At 53.7% G+C, this 19966-nt stretch overlaps 1 protein-coding gene across 1 annotated transcript; it reads left to right on the top strand.

Annotated features, from left to right (window-relative positions):
- The first annotated feature begins 11411 nt into the window (after positions 1-11411).
- On the top strand, positions 11412-12471 carry TCIM (transcriptional and immune response regulator). The gene has a single exon (XM_061472512.1). It carries the CDS (start codon positions 11483-11485, stop codon positions 11801-11803), a length of 321 nt encoding a protein of 106 aa, XP_061328496.1. The 5' UTR covers positions 11412-11482; the 3' UTR covers positions 11804-12471.
- The last annotated feature ends 7495 nt before the right edge of the window (positions 12472-19966 follow it).

Here is a 19966-nt window from a genome sequence, read left to right as displayed (position 1 = left end):
TTCTCTGTCTGCTGGCAACCGCCAGCTCCTGCCTTGCTCACAAGGCTGGGACCTGCTGCATTCCTGGGGTGTCACATCCCAGATTGAACCCCATTGGCACGCCCGCGATGGATGCGTACCCGCGGTGACAGCATCCTTACAGGTGTGTCTCCAAGTTGGGTCTCCTCTCCTGCCCAGCTGGGCCACACGTCTCAAAGCAAGGTATTAATAACAGCCAAGTCTGCTTTGCAGTTCCCCCTTGGGAGGGATGGGAGGGCACAGAAAATACATCACCTTCTGGTGCTGCCCGAGACCCGATGCTGTATCAGGTCCATGCCCTGAGCACTGTATCTCTGACCACAGCCTGGCTTTATCTCTGCCTGGGGAATTACTCACCTTGGCAGGACTGACTGCAGTCTAGATATGATTAAAGGACATGACTCAAGCCCCGAAGTGCTAATTACAGCACAGAAGGAGGAGGAGGAGAGGAGCTGCTAAATTACACCTAATATGGAAAATGAATTGGGAACAGATTGAAAAGCCATCGCTGCGGGGATGCTGAACCCGGGGCTGTCCCAGCCTGGGGACACACCAGATGCAGCACCCTGGAGCAGCCACAGGCCTCCTCCCATCCTTGTTCTGCACTTGGCATCATGCTGCTCTCCTTGCTGTCACTCCATTCTGCATCCTCTTCGCCCCAGCACCCCTGGGACCCGCCACCCACATCCCAACAGCAGCCTGTGAGCAAGCCTCGGAGGAGCCTGGCTATGGAAGATGGGTTGGTTTCTGCTCCCTGGGGGACCTCTGGGTTTCTGCTGTGCTTTAGCATCCCAGCCTCACCACAGCAGCAACCTCTGCCCATCTGCTGAGGGCTCTGCTGCATCCATGCAGGCTGCAGTCGCACTCCCCTCACCTCCCCTCGCTGAGCCCTGTGCCTGCACTGCACCAATGTGATGATGCTGGGGTGAAGTGACAGCAGGGACATGCCCGGGGCTGTCACACACGCTTGGCTCCATCTCCCAGCACCTCCCATTTCTGCCTGCTAAAAGGGCTAAACCAGCCCAAAGCCGGTGCCAGGCAAACTCTGCTCCTACTCTCCCATGGAAATGGGAAACGGGATCGCGTTCAAGGGAAACACCCCATGGGGAGGATGCCCAGAGGCTGCTTTGGGCAAAGGGCTTTATTTCAAGCCCTGATGATGATTTCCAGCCAGTGCTGATACACCATTGCCCTCATGGGTTCAATTCCCCCTTTGGCCTGCAGTGAAGCAGGGGAGATGCAGGGTCTCTGCGTGCCTGTGGCCAAGCAGCTCTTGGGCTGGTGACATCCAGAGGGGAGGTACCAAAGCCCACAGACTTCACTGGGGCCAGGGCTGTCTCTTTCTGGGTGTACTTGGACGCAGCACAGCAGGTTCCTGGTTTATGAGGATGCTTTGGAGCAATCTGAATAATGAATACAGTGAAGAAAGTGCATTATTGTGAAATAGAGGTTTTCCCATTGCCTGCATGTGTAATACGTGCATCAGGAACAACGGGTGCTGGCTGGGGGGCAGTAAACCAACATTGCCTCCCTTTAGCTCACCTCTCACTCCAGCTCCATCGGGTTTCATAGCATCCCAGCCTGGTTTGGGTTGGAAAGGACCTTCAAGCTCATCCTGTTCCAACCCCTGCCACTAGAGCAGGGTGCTCCAAGCCCTGATCACTGCCAGGGATGGAGCATTTGAGGGCTCAGTGGGGGGGTGCCATCAGAGCAGGGATCACTGGTGCCACACATCCACCCCAGTGCCTGTTTGCAGAGTTACTCACTGCACTGGAGGCTGCTGCACCGGGCAAACAAGGACAAACACCCCCCTCGGCAATGGGGCAGGGGCAGGAGCCCTGGGCGATGCCTCAAGGGCTCTGTCAAACCCATTCCTTAGGGAAAGAGAAAGGGATTCAAAGGCAAGGCCCCGCTATTATTGCAGTAAGAGGCTGCCTCACGCTGGGCTCTGCTGCTAAATATATTTCGTGTTTACTGTAGGCAAGAGCAGTGGGAAGCCTTCCGAAACGGCACTGGGGTTGCTCCAATTCTTTTCAGCAATCAATCCCGCCCGGCTTGAGCCGTTTTTATCCTGACACGAATGGAAACTATTCCCCTGGTCTCATTTCTACTGATGAAAGACATTTCCTCAACAGAGAGGAGCCCCACCGCCCAGGGAAGTCATCCCCAAGGGAAAGCATTCCGAGGGGATGCGGGGCACAGCTCGCAGTGGGGTGCCCCGCAGGCAGACGGGGCCAGTCAGGACACGGCCCCATGGGGTCAGGAGCCCCATAACAAGGCTGTTATCATGCTTTTGCTTCCCGATGAATTTGTTGAACAAGAGACTTGGAATTTACCCTCATGCTGGCCAAAGGCAGCAAGGCTGGAGGCTGCTGTTGCTGGATGCAGGCAGTGATTTGTCGGTGGGGATGAGGCCCTGGAGCAACGGGGATGGTGGTGCATGGATAAGGGGTGCTGGTGAGCACAAGGGTGAGGGCTCAGGTCCCTCCTCTCCTCTCTTCATCAGCTGTTGCTGTGATGAGAGGGGCCTGTGGAGGGGCAGGTTTTGGGGTCAAATCGGCTGGATTTCGTTTAGTTTCCCCATCAGTTTTCCCTAAACAGCAGTTGGGAAACGCTCCTTCCATGAACCTCCTCGGGGCCGGAACTGACTCAGCTTTGTGCACGAGGAGGGCTCTGGAGACAGCTCAGCAGCTCCGTAACTTAATGTCACACTCGTCACTGTTTACTGACTGACAGACAACCCATTTCGTTTGCATTTGTGCCTCACGTCAGCATGGCGTGCCCAGAGCTCCCTCTGCATCCCTGCTGCATCCCTGCAGCACCCCTGCAGCATCCCTACTGCATCCCCGCTTCATCCCTGCAGCATCCTTGCTGCATCCCCACTTCATCCCTGAGGCATCTCTTCTGCATCCCCACTTCATCCCTGCAGCATCCCCACTTCATCCCTGCTACATCCCTACAGCACCCCTGCAGCATCCCTACTGCATCCCCACTTCATCCCTGAGGCATCCTTTCTGCATCCCCATTTCATCCCTGCAGCATCCCTACTGCAACCCTACTGCATCCCTGCTTCACCCCTGCTACATCCCCACAGCACCCCTGCAGCATCCCTACTGCATCCCTGCCGCATCCCTGCAGCATCCCTGCTGCATGAAGCTGCCTGAAGCAACAGCCACTCATGGGGTCAGCAGCACCATTCAAGCAGCACTTTGGCATTTCAAGAGCAGCAGTGACCACCGCCGTGCACAATAACACCCAAACCTTGAAACCTGGAACCTCCTTTCCCCCTTTTCCCTGTGCGCTGCAGGGACAGGACCTGCTGCTCCCCAAAACACAGGGCATTGCTCAGCTCTTCCTCATTGGTGTCTTCTTGGAGCAAAAGGGAGCAGCTCGGAGCAATCCAGGCTCCCAAGTGCATTCAGACCAGCAGCCCACAGCCCACACTAGGGCTGTTTTACCCAGTGTTCTCCATCTAAATGCTCCTTTCATGCACGTGGTGCTGCAGCACGCCAGTGTGCTGGTGAGGCCATGGAATGCCCTGTCACACAGGAAGACTGAGGATGCCATTTGTCTTTCAGGGCTCCTTATGTAAGACAGCAAAGAGGGATAGGGGACACGGCTGGAAGCGGCATCAGGGCTACCCACCACCTCTAAACCACCTCATGCACTGACTGGGGGATCCGTGTGCTGATCCAGCCAACGCTGATGCTGGGAAGCAGTGACTTGGAAGAACCGGAGAAGGGAACAGCCTCAGACTGAGCACAACCTACATGAAGAAGTGTATCTAAAAGGACAGATAAGACCCAATACATGGCTAGGAGGCTTTATCACCCCAGGCTGAAAGGGTGGTTGGTACCAGTGCTGGCTACTGCTTCACTCCAGTCTCGGACAGACCTCCTGAGGGGCAGATTTCTCTCTTCAGGCTGGAATAAAGACAAATCTGATTTACTTCTCCCAGGCAAATGCCAACTTCTTCAACAACACGGCTGGTTTCTAGCTCAAAACCCAGCCTCTGATGGATCAGAGCTGATGCTCTCGTCCTGATGCTCTGGCAACAGACACTGCTTGTACCATTTGCTGCTCAGCCAGGTTTCTTCCCAAGGGGCTGCAAAGCACTTTTACCATACCCGCCTGCATCCACACAGCAGCATCTCTCTCCCCTGTCTTCCCCTCCTACACAGAGCCCTTATAAACTGACAGTTCTAAACCGGTCCTTTTCTGTTTGAGCCGCCTGCATAAATAACCCCATGCAGACAGGGCGAAGCATCATAAACCAGCGCTGACACTTGACAGGGATTCAAGGGCACATCTCGAGAACAAAGGCAAGGCTCCCTTGTAAACAAGGCATCAGTCACTTAGATTGCATCAATTAGGCAATGTGATTGCTGGAAGCATCTAGAAGGCATCACTGCAAGAGCTAAACATGGTCCTCGGGGGCTTCCCACACTGCGGCCGTATGGAGGTCTGTGTCCTGGGGTGCTCTCATGGATACAGGGATCATGGGAGCTGCCCTGGCTCTGCCTGGCACCGGCCTCGGCTGGGCTGGTGATGCCAGCCTGGTGCCCCAAGGTGCCAGCCTCGCCTCTGTGCTGAGATAGGGTTTACAGCCCTGTTATTGCTCCCTGGAGCGGGAGCTGACGTGTGCTGGGCACAGCCACCACAGGCAGGAGGACAGAAACCTGCGTAACCCCACCAACACTCACAGCAGCCCTGGAACAGCCCCTGATGGGCTCCAGCAGCCGCAGTGGTCACAGACCCATGCAATGACCATGCAGCACAACTCCCGTCCCCTCCAAGAGCAGCAGAACACATCAGCCCCTGCTGCACAACACTGGAGGGGTCTGCAGCAAGGTCTCAGCAAAACCAGCCCTAAAATCCCCTATGGAGTCCCCATCCCTGTGATTCTGATGCTGATGCTGCTATGGGCAGGGACCTGCAGAGGGTTTGGGTTGGGGTGATAGGAGGAGGATGGCAGAAAGTGCTTTTCTAGCAGGCACAATGCAAGAGCTGCCGGGCCACAGGGGAGGGTGATGGGAGGCAAATGCCATCTGTTTTCTCCAAGGAGCTCCTTTGTTGGTGGAGGAGTGAAGTACGAGGCCGATAACGCCGCAGTTTCAGGCTAAGCTCGCACCTGATTCACCTCAGGGCTGAGTTCCTGATCAACCTCCACTGGGTGTTTCCCTCAGCTCCCAGTCGCAGCTGGTTTCTCCCAGTGCTACTCAGCTGCATAACCCCAAAGCCTGACCCAAACCTGCTCCCAAAGCCACGCTGCTCCTCCACAAGACACCAGCCCCAGCCTTGCACCCCGTTGCCAAGCCCAGAATCTCCTCTGCACCGTCACAGCCCTCACCAGGTAGGGCAGGTTGGCAGCTTAACACCCCCTTAGATCCCTTCGTTGCCTGGCTGCTGCCCATTGCCACCACTCTACCTCCAGCCTGGCTGTGGCAGCATCCCACTCCCAGCATTGCATCTCACACATCTGGCTTCCAGCACTGCCATGCCATCTTGCACATCTGGTTTCCAGCATTGCCATGCCATCTCACACAGCTGGCTTCCAGCACTGCCATGCCATCTCACACATCTGGCTTCCAGCATTGCCATGCCATCTCACACATCTGGCTTCCAGCATTGCCATGCCATCTCACACATCTGGCTTCCAGCATTGCCATGCCATCTCACACATCTGGCTTCCAGCATTGCCATGCCATCTCACACATCTGGCTTCCAGCATTGCCGTGTCGTCTCACACATCTGGCTTCCAGCATTGCCATGTCGTCTCACACATCTGGCTTCCAGCATTGCCGTGTCGTCTCACACATCTGGCTTCCAGCACTGCCATGCTATCTCGCACATCTGGCTTCCAGCATTGCCATGCCGTCTCGCACATCTGGCTTCCAGCATTGCCATGCCATCTCACACAGCTGTCTTCCAGCATTGCCATGCCATCTCACACAGCTGGCTTCCAGCATTTCCATGCCATCTCACACATCTGGCTTCCAGCACTGCCATGCCATCTTGCACATCTGGTTTCCAGCATTGCCATGCCATCTCGCACATCTGGCTTCCAGCATTGCCATGCCATCTCACACACCTGGCTCCTGGCATTGCCATGCCATCCCACACATCTGGCTCCTGGCATTGCCATGCCATCTCACACAGCTGGCTTCCAGCATTGCCATGCCATCTCACACAGCTGGCTTCCAGCATTGCCATGCCATCTCACACATCTGGCTTCCATCATTGCCATGCCATCTCACACATCTGGCTCCTGGCATTGCTGTGCCATCTCACACACCTGGCTCCTGGCATTGCCATGCTATCTCACACAGCTGGCTTCCAGCATTGCCATGCCATCTCACACATCTGGCTTCCAGCACTGCCATGCCATCTTGCACATCTGGTTTCCAGCATTGCCATGCCATCTCGCACATCTGGCTTCCAGCATTGCCATGCCATCTCACACATCTGGCTCCTGGCATTGCCATGCCATCTCACACATCTGGCTCCTGGCATTGCCATGCCATCTCACACATCTGGCTCTGGAGATACAACCCTGGGCTGCAGCCATGTCTCTGGAGCACTGGGGGCACCCAGGCCCCCCCAGAACAGAGCAGTCCAAAGCACACATCCTGCCTGCCACCCCTGCACAGCAGAGGAAGCGGCTCAGCAGAGATTAGAGCCTTAATGAGGGGGGCACTGGAGCATGGGACGTGTGTCTGGTACTGTCGCCCGTGGGCTGGGCTGTGACAATGGCCTGAGCCAGCGCCGCGTCCCAGCCCCAAGGCAGGATTTCCCGTGAGCCCGTCCCCTCGGCAGCAGACAATGCGGTGTCTGACAAGGGGAGACGGCTCTGCCTTCGCCCTGCTCTGGCGAGGGGGACTTGGGGGACTTCAGGAAGATCCAACAGGAAATTCAGCACAGAAAGAAAGGGTGGTTCGCGCTCGGGAGTCTAAACTTTCCTCGCCGCGCTCAGTCTTGCTGACACAGGAGGAAGATGCTGGAGCCAGGCTATTAAAGTACTTTCCCTTGTAGCAGGGCACGGGGGGCTGGTCTGCAGACCGGTTTCATGCCAGAAGTCAACGTGTCCTCAGTCCAGCTTTGCTCAGTGCACGGCTTCTTTAAAAGGCTTCTGCCTCTTCAAAGTGCCAGAAGTTTCTGTTTCTCCGGAGGCATGATTTACTTACTGTAACTGGCTATTCATTATGTCCTGCACTGCATTATTAACTTGGTGATCGTGCATTTAGCAGAGAATTTATGAGAAATGAGGAGACATCCATTATCAGTAACACCACAAACTTTATTCTTATATGGTGTCCGTGCAGAGCGCGATGCTCGGCTCCTGCAGGGCTCACCCATGGGCCCTGGGCAGCCTTGGCGCAGTCAGCTCAAGCCAGCCCAACCTGCACCCCTGCATTGACACCACGAAAAGCTGTTATTCCGTGCATGGCACCAGTTTGTTGGAGCAGCTGGGCTGCTGCTGGTTTATCCCTTATGTCATGGATGCACGGGTTAGGGTGAAGGAGATGAGCATGGGATGGAGGGAGCCCGATGGAGAGTGTGGCTATCAGGAGGTGCAAAAGATGCTCTTGCTCGCAGGAGGCCGCAGCACAGATTTATGCTGTGCAGAACACACCTGATAGAACAATGCCTGTCTTAGCATTGCCAGCATCTCATTTAGTTTTCATAGGTAGGATAAAGAACAGTATTCAATAGACACGGTGTACACTCTTTTTCCCTATTAGAAACTTTCCCGACGGAATTTAAGCAGCTGAATCATGTCTTCTGTTGTCTGGTTTTTAGGCAGGATCCTAAATCCACATGAGCAGGATGGTCTGAGAAATGCCTTTACCTTCCAGCAGCTGAGCTGCAGCAGAGCTGCCATTAAATCACATCCCCCTGTACAGCACATCCCCAGTGGGGACCATGGACAAGCCACAGGGAGCACACACGTGGCTGAGTTAAGCTCTGGGGTTGTGTAAGCAAAGGGCACAGCTTCCTGCCATGATGTTGGGGACGAGCGCTCCCAGATGCGCTGTTAAACAACCAACAACCACAGAAAAGCAAACCAGAACCCAGGTGGGGTCTGTGCAGACAGAGGCACAGGACACACAGTGGGCAGGATGGGGAGCTGGGGCCAGCACTGCCATTGGCATGACCTGGGTGTGCATCACAGGCTCCTGGGCATTTCAGAGCTAAAGAGCTAAACCATCATATATATATATATATATATATAAGCAGTAATTTAACTTCTTTTCCTGTTCCAAACCCTTCCAAAGACTCAGTTTTAGGCTCTTTCACACACAGATGGGTATGTCTCTCTTAGCACCTATGCTCTCCTAGGGAACTGCTGTACCTCCTGATGCCAACGTGGTGTTACAAGCCCTGCAGGCTTAGGCAGGCTAGTGAAAGGAAAGCTATGTAAAACATGCCCCAGCAAAATGCAAAGACGTCCCGAATGACCTTCTTTGGAGTGATTTTGGACAGCTACATGAATGCAGACTATGCTCTCTGCAAGAGTTTGCTGGAAAGGCAGTGCCTGCCCCGGACTTCCCTCCACCTCCTGCTCTCAGGAATGGGGGCTTCCAAAAGCCCCTCACATGGTGTTTGTACCTGGTGGGGACCCTGCTTTACCTTCCCCTCTCCCATAACGGTGCAGTCGGGGTCCTGCAGCCCATAGCTCTGAGCCAGAGATGCCTCCAGGTCTATTTAACCCCACTTTGCATCACCAGCACGGCACAGGCACCATCCTCCCTGAATCTTCCCCCCAGCGACTGCAAGCTCTGACTGAGACCCTGAGGCTTGGCTTAGCCTATAACCTATCACAAGGGCTTCAGCTTCAAAGCCTGGAGCGCTCCAAACCCATCACATCACGAGAGGCAGAGCGCAGTTAGGGATGGGGCTGAGCTGCTCTGCGGAGACGGTGCGGGTAGGAATTAATCCTCCCGTTAATGTGTGAAATGGAGCAATTGCGTTTCTCAAAGCAATTATGCACTAATAGCAGGAGAGCGGTGATAGAAATCGCATCTTCTCTGAAGTTTTGCTCCGTTCCAACACATGAATAATTCCTCCTGGGCTTTACTGGAAGAGCAGCATTAAAAGAGCGATATAAACAAAAATTACTGGAAAAAACCCAGATGAGGGATGCTTCATCTCTCAGTCAGAGCTGAGCACAACTAAATTTACACAAAGTGGGCACAGAAGCTTGAAGGGGCAAAGGCATTTGTCACTGCTCAGCACGAGATGAGCTCACGACAACGCGCGTGCTTCATCTTGGCAGCTTTCTGATGTCTTCCTCCCAAAGCGTCGGCTTTCGACTCGGTTTCCATGGCAGATCCTTTCCTGAGCTCGTGTCTTCCACAAACGTGGCTAATTTATGCTCTCAGCCGTGCCTCCCTCCGCAAATACCTGCAGAAGGATCCCATGTGCAGTGGGAGCAGTGGGAAGCAGGCGCGTGTTAACGTGCCTCAGCTCCGGGTTGCAACCAGGGGAAACAAAGAAGGACTGGTTTTCTGCAGCCGCAGCAGCACGACTGATCTTAGAATCATCGAATCATGGAACGGGCTGGGTTGGAAAGGAGCTTGAGAGCATCCAGTTCCACCCCCTTGCCATGGGCAGGGATGCGTCGCACTAGACCGTGCCACCCAAGGCTCTGTCCAGCCTGGTCTTGAACACTGCCAGGGATGGAGCATTTAAGTAAAGAATTGCCTTATCTCCAACCTGAACTTCCCCTGTTTCAGTCTGAACCCATCACCTCTTATCCCAACCGGTCCTTGATGAAGAGTCCCTCTCCAGCATCCTTGTAGCCCCCTTCAGACACTGGAATGCTGGTATGAAGGTCATCTTCTGGCATTATTTTTTGCCCTAAATACTCAGAAATGGCATTATCTGCCCAGCAAAGTAAAGTACATCCAGCATTTCTGCAGCCATGCAGGCCTTCCCTTCCCGCAGTGCTCCAGGCAGCACTTTGCAGCAGAGGACCACAATCCTTCCTTCCTACTACTCTCCCTTATATTTCAGGTTAACCATAAGGCTCTTTCCCAGAGCCACATCGAAACGATCCCATTTTCCGGGTGGATTTACAACTGCAAACAGCAACTGATGTGTAATCCACACAAATTCGGCAAGACTACAGCAAACTGAGAGGCTTTTAAGTCTTTCTGGCAGGAGGAGAATCGCAGGGGATTGCAATGGGGTTGTTTATACACTAAAGCACGTAACAGGCAGCACAAACAGAAGGAATTCCACCAACCGGGTGATGCTACATGGGGTCTGCTCATCACTGCGGTCAGAGATCACCCCACAGCTCCCTGTATAGAAGGGAACCCCCTGGGCTGTGGGGACAGAGGCTATTTCTGGAGTTCCTCGCTGAGGATGAGTAACAGGGTCACCACCACCATCAATAAACAAGCAGCCGGTTTCCAAACAGTGCTTCTGCAGCATCCGGCTGCTTTTAAGCCATCAACCAGAATACACTTATCCCCAGATCCCTGCCTTCAAGTGGCTTTTGAGCCCACTGCTCTTTTGGGCCAGATTTAGTTGTGCCCGGTGGTACCACACTCCTAAGCCCAGCAGGCGCTGCACAGTCAGAGCCAGCCCAGTCCACATCATCACTGAGAGGGCATCATGGAGATCCTGGGTTGGAAGGGACCCATAGGGACCATCAAGTCCAACCCCTAAAACTAATCCATATTAAGAGTGAGACCTCCCAGCCTGAGAGCTTGGCACTGGGCAAGGGAGGTGTGGGGAGCACTAACTCTATGGGAGCAGAGGAACTGCATGGGTGGGCTGGAAACTGAAGACAACGGATACCCAAGGCAGGAGCAGGACTTGGTGCAGAGATTTACCCCAGTGAGAGCATGGCCATGTGGGGTGTAACATCCCTGGAAGCCACCTCAGAGGACATTATGGATCCGCTGCCTCCAATACACCCTTTGCCAACTAGAAGATACAGGACTGAACAGGAGCTGCATCATCTGGGAAGCAGCAGAAAGCATCCCGTGCCTGGGCCTAAGCAGGTTTTGTTCTGCTGTGTAGACAGAGACACAGACAAGCGTTCATCTGCATGCACTGGCTCGCAGCTATCACCTCCTGTTAGCGCTGCAAGAGCTTTAACTGTTTATGATGTACCCTGCAGGCAGCGCAGCAAAGGGCCGGGAGCAGAGTGTGTTCTGAAGGAGTCCCTCGGTCTGAAGCCGCACAAACCCTGCTCAAAGGAAAACCATTCCCATTGCAGAACGCTCCAGGAGTGTTTTCCCTTCGGCTGCGGGACAGCGGCGAGTTGGCAATTCAACTGTTAAACTCGCCTATGACCAGGCGGTGTTGACATCAGCGTGAGCTCATCGCTGTAACTTGAGCCTCGGGCTTTCTCCTCCTGCCTGCCTTTAAATACAGGTCCTGGGAGCCAGCACGGCTCGCATCGACCCAGCGACCCAACCGGGAGCAAACCCGGCTGCACCGCACGTAGATGAAAGCGAAGAGAAGCCACAGAGCCGCAGCCATGTCCACATCCCTGCGCGTGAGCCCCTCGGTGCACGGGTACCGCTTCGACACAGCCCTGCGCAAGAAAGCCGTGGCCAACATCTTCGAGAGCGTCAACCAAGAGTCCCTGCAGAAACTCTTCAGGAATTCCGGGGACAAGAAGGCGGAGGAAAGAGCCAAAATCATCCTCGCCACCGACCAGGACTTGGAGGAGAAAACGAGAGCGCTAATGGCGCTAAAGCAGAGGAGGAAAGACAAGCTGCTCCAGTTCCTGACGCTTCGGAAGTACTCCATTAAAGTCCACTGAGCAGAAATGGAGGAGAACGCTTCAGGACGGGACTGTTTGTGAGCTCCCATCACGCACGCAAGCTGCTGCGGGACAGGGGATGTGACAGCAGGGCTGCAGCCACCGCGCACGCAGCAGCAGCAGCAGCGGTGGCTCCAAAGGGATGGCAGCGGCCGTGGGGCACTGCATGGTCCCACACGAGGGTCCCGACCCATCCCGCGTGCCTGGGTGCGACTCGAGACCTTCCCATGGGCTCGGTGTTTCCCAGCCTTTGCCTTTCCAGACTGGTTTCCTTAAAGGCTGAGCCCTGGCAGGGCTGGGATGGAGACTCTGGAGACCCATCAGCTGCTGATCATGGATCACCCAGTGCACTGGATGGGTGCAGCAGGGAACGCTCTAAACACACTGCGCATCTGATCCTTCTCTTTCTCCAGCAGTAGAAATGTTTGCACAGAAGCAATAATAATGACATGGTTTCCCTGAATTTACTGTGAAGCTCCTTAATATTTTGTTCACTTCCCATTAACACCAAGAACCTAAATAGCATAACTACAGTTCTTATGTGTGTAGATTACAGTATCTGTTAGGCGAGTGCTTCATGGTAATGTTTTGTGACACCGTTATTATATTGACTATAATTTATTGCTTACAGCAATGTGAAATGTAATAAATTAAGAAGTAAATCTCAACTCGCTTGTCTGAAATGCTCAATTCTGCTGGAGGAGTGGGGTTTATATGGTTTTTGGTCAGTTCATACGGAGCAGACAACATGCACATCTCCTTGACTCCCCAAAGGCTGCTCTCTGAGCCTGCAGCCCCCCCCCCCCAGCATCAGTGAATACCAGGTGCAGCTCCATCAGCAGCACCACAGTCTGCCCCATGGTCCCATGAAAGACCCCACCAAATTTAGCTATAGATTTCCTTTCCCCTGTGTAACCTACGACAATGCCATCCATTGCAATAGCGTAACAGGAGGATCAGGTTAGAGAACAAGCAGTCCTGAGCCACAGTGAGAGCTCCTCCGGGCTCTTGGTGTTCCTGCAGCACAGACTGAGAGCTCAGACTTGGCTCCAAAGGAACAGAAGTGAGTTACGAAAGCTTGGCAGCAGAGCTGGACTCGGTTTTCCTGCAGATTATGCCATACTATCCTGATAGACTAGGTTGAAAATACTTAAAAATAGCCAAGACTGGTTATTTATAAGCATGTCCTTTAATAACCCACTGGGTTAGAATAAAACATTCCCATGACTCTGCTCACAGCAACACAGATCAAACAATTCAGAAGAACGAGAGACCAGCCCTTAGGAATAACTCCAAATCACCTGGAAGTCAGGGGGACTGGAAGTAATCCTTTAATAGCATGGATAAATGCCATTACCTATAGCATGGGGAGGGATACCCCAGCATCCCTGAAAGCATGAGGCTGGGGAATGCAACCCACATTAGCTCTAGAGACCTCTGTGGGCATGGCTCCTGGGATGATAAGAGCTTGGATCACACCTGGTTTGGGATGGACATTTCTGGAAGCGCTTCCAAAGGCTTTCCAGAAGTGTCCTTGCTCGGGGGAATCTGCTCCAGTGTGGGATTTGCTCCAGTTTTCTGGCATCCAACCTGTCCCATGCGGCATCCTCAGTGACACAAACTGCCTCAAACGGGCTATTCCCAAAAAAGGCCAAACGAGCCTCCGTGCAGCAGCCCCAGGCATTCAGGATGCAGCGTTGTTCCTCCTGCTCTGCCAGGTTTTCCCATCGGAGCCGTTTCCTGTGTGACAAACACCCAAAATAGAACCCAGCAGGGTGATGCAGCCACCGAATCCATCTCCCTCTGGGCTGTGTTACAGGTGGGATCCCAACAAGCCTGCTGCAAGCGGATGCTCTCAGAACATCCTCCATGGGTACCAAATTAGCTTTGTGCTGTCTCACTGCATCCCACATCCCTGGCTCTGCTGCTGGGGTTTTGCTCATCCCATCGCCTGCCCTGGACCGTGGAGCTTTCCACAGGGAGAGCCTCCCAGTTTGGGGAGAGGGGCTGACAATGGGACACACACAAGGATGCTGGTGCTGCAGGACATGGGCAGAGTCACTGCTGGGGCCTTCTCCGTATAGAAAATGAATCTAAAAGGAAGCTTGCAGCAGGCTGAAAGCAGCCCCGATGGAAGCACGTCCTACGATCACCCAGACATTCCTGCTCCCAAGCATTTGCATAGCATGATTGATAAGATCCTGTGACTTTAGAGTCCCTCTTGTCTCATTACATTGAAATCATTATTCCAAGTGGCATCCCTGATGAATAAAGGCCACTTACAAAAAAAAAGATGTTTCTGGGATTTTTACAGTGGAAAAGGGCAGTTTTCCTTGTGTTTGGCACGTTTGTGTTGTGGGAACCATGCAATGGTTCAGGAGAAATCACAATTAATTGCTATAAATTGCTGTCAGTGAGGTACAGGCACCCAACCATCACCCATCACAGGTCCCTTTGCTGCTGCTCTCCGGGGCTGCACAACGGGTGGCTCCGAGCACCGGGCCCCGGCGTCACAGTGCTCACCGCATCCCGGAGCGATGCTCCGCTGTGTGATCCTGACACGATCCATGCGGGAGAGGCGCAGGTCACCCGGTGGGGCTGGGCCTTTCCGGAGCCCAGCATTCCCGGGACAGCCCATTGTCAGCTTCACCACCAACAAACGGAGGAAAAAGGCTGTTCAAGGAATTTCCTCCCTTCAGGAGCCGGGCGTTTCCATTAATTCTTCTCCATGAGTCAAACTGGCTGTACTGGGTGTCCCTGTGTCCCGGCATCCTGAGGAACGTGCGTCCGAATAGCTAATTTTATCTCACTTCTCTAATGCTCTGCCATCAGCAGGAGCACCGTAGAGACAGTGGTTGCTCACCCCCAGCTTGCAGGACCTGGGGAGAACCTAAGCAAGCCAAGACATAAACCAAGCAGAAGGGGGTCAGTTAGAGCGGGCAGTGCAGAGGTCCCGCAATCTGTGCTCCCCATTAAACACCCGTCTCCATCTCTCCAAAAAGCCACATCCTGCTGATGGGAAGATGGGGCTGGAACAAATCCAGGGTCCCACTGTTCAGGAGGAGATGGGGATGCTCCCCAGTGCTGTGACCTCACGGTGAAATCAAACACAGACAGCAAGAGCAGAGTCCAGAGCAGAGCCGGGGCAGCCCTCACATGGCTGTGTTCGTGTGCTAAGGGACAGGGTGCTCCAGTCAGCGGCAACACCTCCCGGGCAAGTTTCCCTTCCACACCATTGAGCAATGGGGCAAGTTAAAAATTGACTGTTCAGCTGAACCATGGAGCTGTTTCACCCCCCAGCTACAGGCTTGCCTTTGCAAACAGGCGCTCAGCACCATGGGTGCACCCTGGATACTGCTGCATGAGCACAAGCATCCTGGTGTTAAAAGGGATGTAAGAGGCATATTTCATCTGGGGCTGCACAAGGGAAACCTCTGCTATGAGCTGTGTTAAATGGGAGTGAAGAGCCATAAAGCGGTGAGATTTATGTGTGGCTTTCATAGAATAGATCTGGTTTGGGGTTTCAAAGCAGGGATGCCTCACATGCAGCAGAACGATGCCACAGTGTGACTTTGCAGTGATGGACAGGGCTATTCATGAGAAGAAAAGCCTCCAAAACACCGTAGCCAACAGGAGATGGCACAGTTGCCATATATCTGTGCTAAAACCCAGAATCACACCACACAGCCCAGAAAAACCCCTACGCCAAGCTGGTACCTGGGGCTCAGTGTGACGATGCTCTGCTGTGGCACTCAGCAGAGTCACCCCTACCCAGCACTAAATACTTGCAAGTAAGGAAGTCAGGAAGAAGCCACCACTTGCAAGGGATGCCAAGGCACCGTGACACTTCCAAGGCATCAAAACTGAAGTGCCACCTCTTACAGCGCCTCTGTGATGCTCATCTGCATCCCTGCTCAACACAGGGGCCCTCCAGAGGGGTTCGGAGCAGGAGGGATGTCTGGGAGGCAGCTGTGGGCTCCCTCGCATGCCAGGAGGGTTTTATGGTGTGTCAGGGAAGTGAATCAGAGCTGAGCCAGCGGCTGCGGCTCCTCCGGGCCCACGCACAGGGAGCATCATCGGTAACTGGGAAACAGTTGGGACTCAGCATCCTCCTCCGTGGAAAACCCGCTTCCTGGGAATGACCGAGCAGAGCCCAGGGCCAGGGGTGCCACTGAGTCACCGGTTCCCAAAACACCCAGCTGGAAACTGCGCTGGTCCTGCCGAGCGCTGCCTGCTTCCTGCCTCCTTCCCATGGGATCCTGCTGCCGGACCCCAGGGCCAGGACCCCATCGCTCCGTGGGGAAGATATTCCCCATAGGAAAGCTGTGTGGGTGCATGGAAGGGGCTGAGAGGATGCGGCACTGAAGCTTTACAGGGGGAATGGGGGGTCTGAGAGGTGCTGGGGCACCCACCCAAGGCAAAGCCCTTTGCAGGACCAGGATGGGGCTCGGTGGGCTCAGTGGCCAGTCTGTCCCGCTCCCAGATGTGTCCCATGTGCCTGGGGTAGCAGAGATGCACCCAGCCCTTGCCCGCTCCATTCCTGCTGCTCTCCCCCAGCATCAGAGAACAATCCCAGCCTTTTAAACATCCATGTGGAACAAAACGTGCATTTCCATTGTTTTTGTCATGTAAAGGTGCTTTTAAGCCTCAAGGAAGCTGGCAACACCTGGCAAGGCAAACATCCCACAGTACCTTGACACAGCTTTCCTCACCTCTGTAGTTTCTGCTTTGACACCGAAAGGGAATAGAAAATGTCAAATTAAGCTCTCCAGACCATTGGAATTCGCCTGCCATCTGGAATGGTAAACCGGTTCTGATCCAGACGTGGATTTTCCTTCCCCTCTCTCTTGATCTGTAAAGAATGAGACACAATTCACCCTTTCACAAGCGGGTCTCGGGGCCACCAGACCCTTTACCTCTGCCAGGCTTTTGGGGGGCTGTGATTGACTCCCCATACCCTGTCCTAGGGACGTTTCCTGAGCCCATTTGCAGAGTGACAGCACGGAGGGGTCAAGGACAAAACTACAGCTCAAAGGCACATCAGTATCTTGACCGAGTGGAGTGCATGGAAAACATCCAGGCAGCTTGAAGGCTTTTGTGCAGGGGGAAAAACCTTGAGTATATTCTGCAGAAAGCCCTGCCAAACGTGCGCTGGTTTTATCCTGATCCCAACAATAAATAAGCCTGTTCCTAAATACTGCGTGACTTCGCTGCAATAAAAAGTATGCAGAAATGCTTTATGACGGTGGAGAGGCATTTGTCAAAGTCAAGGACCAGGTTTTCCCTGGTTAGCTGGCCAAAACTGCTTTGCCTTGCCAAGGAAAGTGAATAAAACATTATCTGCCTCCCCAAGCCAATTACCTGCTGGTGAGATAGAGACAAACACCAATGGCCTGTGTTACCTTGAGCCAACTCCCCCAGGCACTTGCAGACAGAACAAGCCCATTATCTCTTGCTGCAGCATCCTGGCCCGCTCCCTGTTTCACTGTTTGTTGCTGGTTCCACCCAGCAACAGCCATTCCCAGCCACAGGACCTGCATTTAATGGACCTGTTCACTAAACCCAAGCCTCTTACGTTGTCCTCCCCCTTGTATTTTCCTTACAGCAGCTCCCATGAGTCATACCTTCAGCCAGATGCCACGTCCTGCTGAGCCAAGAAGAGCAAGCAACGCAATGGGGGGTGAATCTCAAGACCATGCTGCTTTTTGGGTGCATGGCAAAGGCAGGAGCCTGGCTGGTGTGTGATGGGATTGAGGGGCTGCGCCGTGCTGGATCTCTGCAGTAGGTTTATAGCAGTTAATCCCTGCCTGTGCCCCCCTTAGACCCCGGCCTCACCACGTGGGGAGGGTTCCAAGCACGTCCCCTTGCTCCGGGGAGTGCTTGGGTTATAAAGCTCTACACGCCTGATTGCAGAGCTTATAGTTTGCCATAAGTAAATAAATTAGGCTTAATTTAATATTTGATTGTAAGATTTACTGTTGTGCTCCTTACAGCTTCTCAGGTGGGTGCCCTCTAATTGAGCCAAATGAAGAGCCCCATTAAGTCCATGCAGGGGCTGCGGCGGGCAGCACCGGCTCGGGAATCCTTCCACCACCTCCTGCCTGATCCCAGTGTCTGGAGTGGGGGACAAGGAAGCTGGCATTAAGGAGAGGGGGGGAATTATTGCTCTTTGCTGTGATTAATGCACCCGCCCCATAGGAGGGCAGAGTCCAGAGGCACCTTACAGGAACCTGTGTTATCTTGGCACAAACCCCCAGGGCTATCCAAGGGCGGCTGTTACAGACTGAGATTTGCTTTGCTGTTCCTTCTGAGAACATTTCATTTTGAAATCATTTAAACTCTCTTTTCTAAGATACTAAAGTTAAGCACTTGAACCAGGGTCCTAATGGAGTTTAATAGCTTCCCGGTGCTGGATCACATCGCAGACCTGCAGAGGCTGGCTCATGGGATGGGTTTAATCCCCCTTCTGCTTTCAGCCGGGCAGGTTTTGCTTACTGCAGAATCCAAATGTCATCCTTTTGTGTACTATTCCAGAGCAGCTCCCTAATGGCATTAATCTCTGTTGCAAAACGTTGTGTAACCACCGTGTCTGGGTCCTTCAGCCCCAGTTCAAGCACAGGCCTTTAAACCAGCTTCTCAAAGTCCACAGGTATCGATGCCAAGGAAAAGCTCATAAAACCATTCCAATGTTGGCCTTGTTTTCCCAGAGTTTGGCCAGCTCGGCTTATTGAGTCCCAAATGCTCCCCATGTCACTTGAAGCCAATGCTCAGTTTAACCTTGATGGGCTGCAGCCCATCCTCCTTCTCCCACATGTGGGTCCCGGGGCTCCGCTGTTCTCCCCATGTGATGGATATGGGACATAATCCCATGGGCACAGAACTACCCCATTTAAATGAACCAAACAAGCCTTCTTGGGAGACAATGCCCTCCTGCTGCTGCTGACCGAGCTTAGGCTGAGCAAACCCAAGTTATCTTCAGCTGAGGCAAACACCAGTGAGTGCGTGCTGGCCTGGACTCACCCTTACACACCCCTCACACAGGCAAAGTCCCATTAAGCTGAGCAGGAATTCGGGTTAAACATCACCTGGGGGCTGCGAGCTGCAGAGCCACCTTTTCATATCGTTTATGCCATGCATTGGAGCCAGGCTGAGAGAGACGTGTGTTCAGCTGAGGAAGAGAAGGCTCCAAGGACACCTTCGAGCAGCTCCAGTGCCTAAAGGGGCTACAGGAAACCTGGAGAGGGGTTTTGGGCAAGGGATGGAGGGACAGGGCAAGGGGAATGGCTTGAACCTGATAGAAGGGAGACTGAGGTTAGACACTGGGAAGAACTCCCCTATGAGGGGGGTGAGACACGGGCACAGGCATTGAGGGAGTGTCCCAGGTGCCCTGCAGTACACTTTGGTCATGGAAAGGTCCTGGAAAGAGCTGCTCCTAAATCCCATCGGCTTCCCAGACCCTTCAGAGGAAACGGCTCTGTCTGAAGTGGGCACTTCATGGAGTGTTCGCCTTTTGAGACCCAAACCCCCATGTAGGGGGGTAAATCCTGGTTGGAAAACGACTGTTTTCCCATGGATTCACACCCCTAAGGCAGCCCAGGGAGCTTGCAGAGGAGAGGGAGAGGACGAGAGGAAGGCGCGTTGACTTCAGGCCGCATGTGTATCCTGCATCCTGTGGCCAGGAGTCGAGGATTCCCCCCTTCCCTCCTGTTAAAGCGCTTGGATTTTCCAACAAAACCAAGCTGGAAGCAGCCTTTTCCCATCTCACTGCGGTGCCGCCCTCCTGTGGCCGGAGAACGGCTCCGGTTGGAATAAACCAGCTTCCAAACCGGCTGGGACGCAAGCGGGTACCCAAACCTACGGTTACAGCCTTGCCTTTGGGATGGCGATGCTGAATGCTGCAGCGCAGCATCGGAAGCCGCAGCAGCTCGGGACTAACACCAGGAAGATGCTTTACAAGCCTCTAACTTCATCAAAAAGCATACCTGTATTAGCACTGACCATTGACACACCAAGCCGTTGTAACTCCATATATAAGCCAGATAACACCAAAGTAAGATGGGCACAACGAGCCTCAACACACTTACAGGTCCCACTCATTCCCACCAAGGGCTATGGGCTCTTTAAAGCCAAAAGGTTTCCAGGATTTGGGATAAATGCTTCAGC

The sequence above is a fragment of the Pezoporus flaviventris genome, unplaced genomic scaffold, assembly GCF_033815535.1.
Source record: "Pezoporus flaviventris isolate CSIRO_AGI_PZ_B2104156 unplaced genomic scaffold, CSIRO_AGI_Pfla_v1 ptg000071l, whole genome shotgun sequence".
NCBI classification, from domain to species: Eukaryota; Metazoa; Chordata; class Aves; order Psittaciformes; family Psittacidae; genus Pezoporus; species Pezoporus flaviventris.
This window is presented reverse-complemented; position numbering and strand designations above follow the sequence as displayed.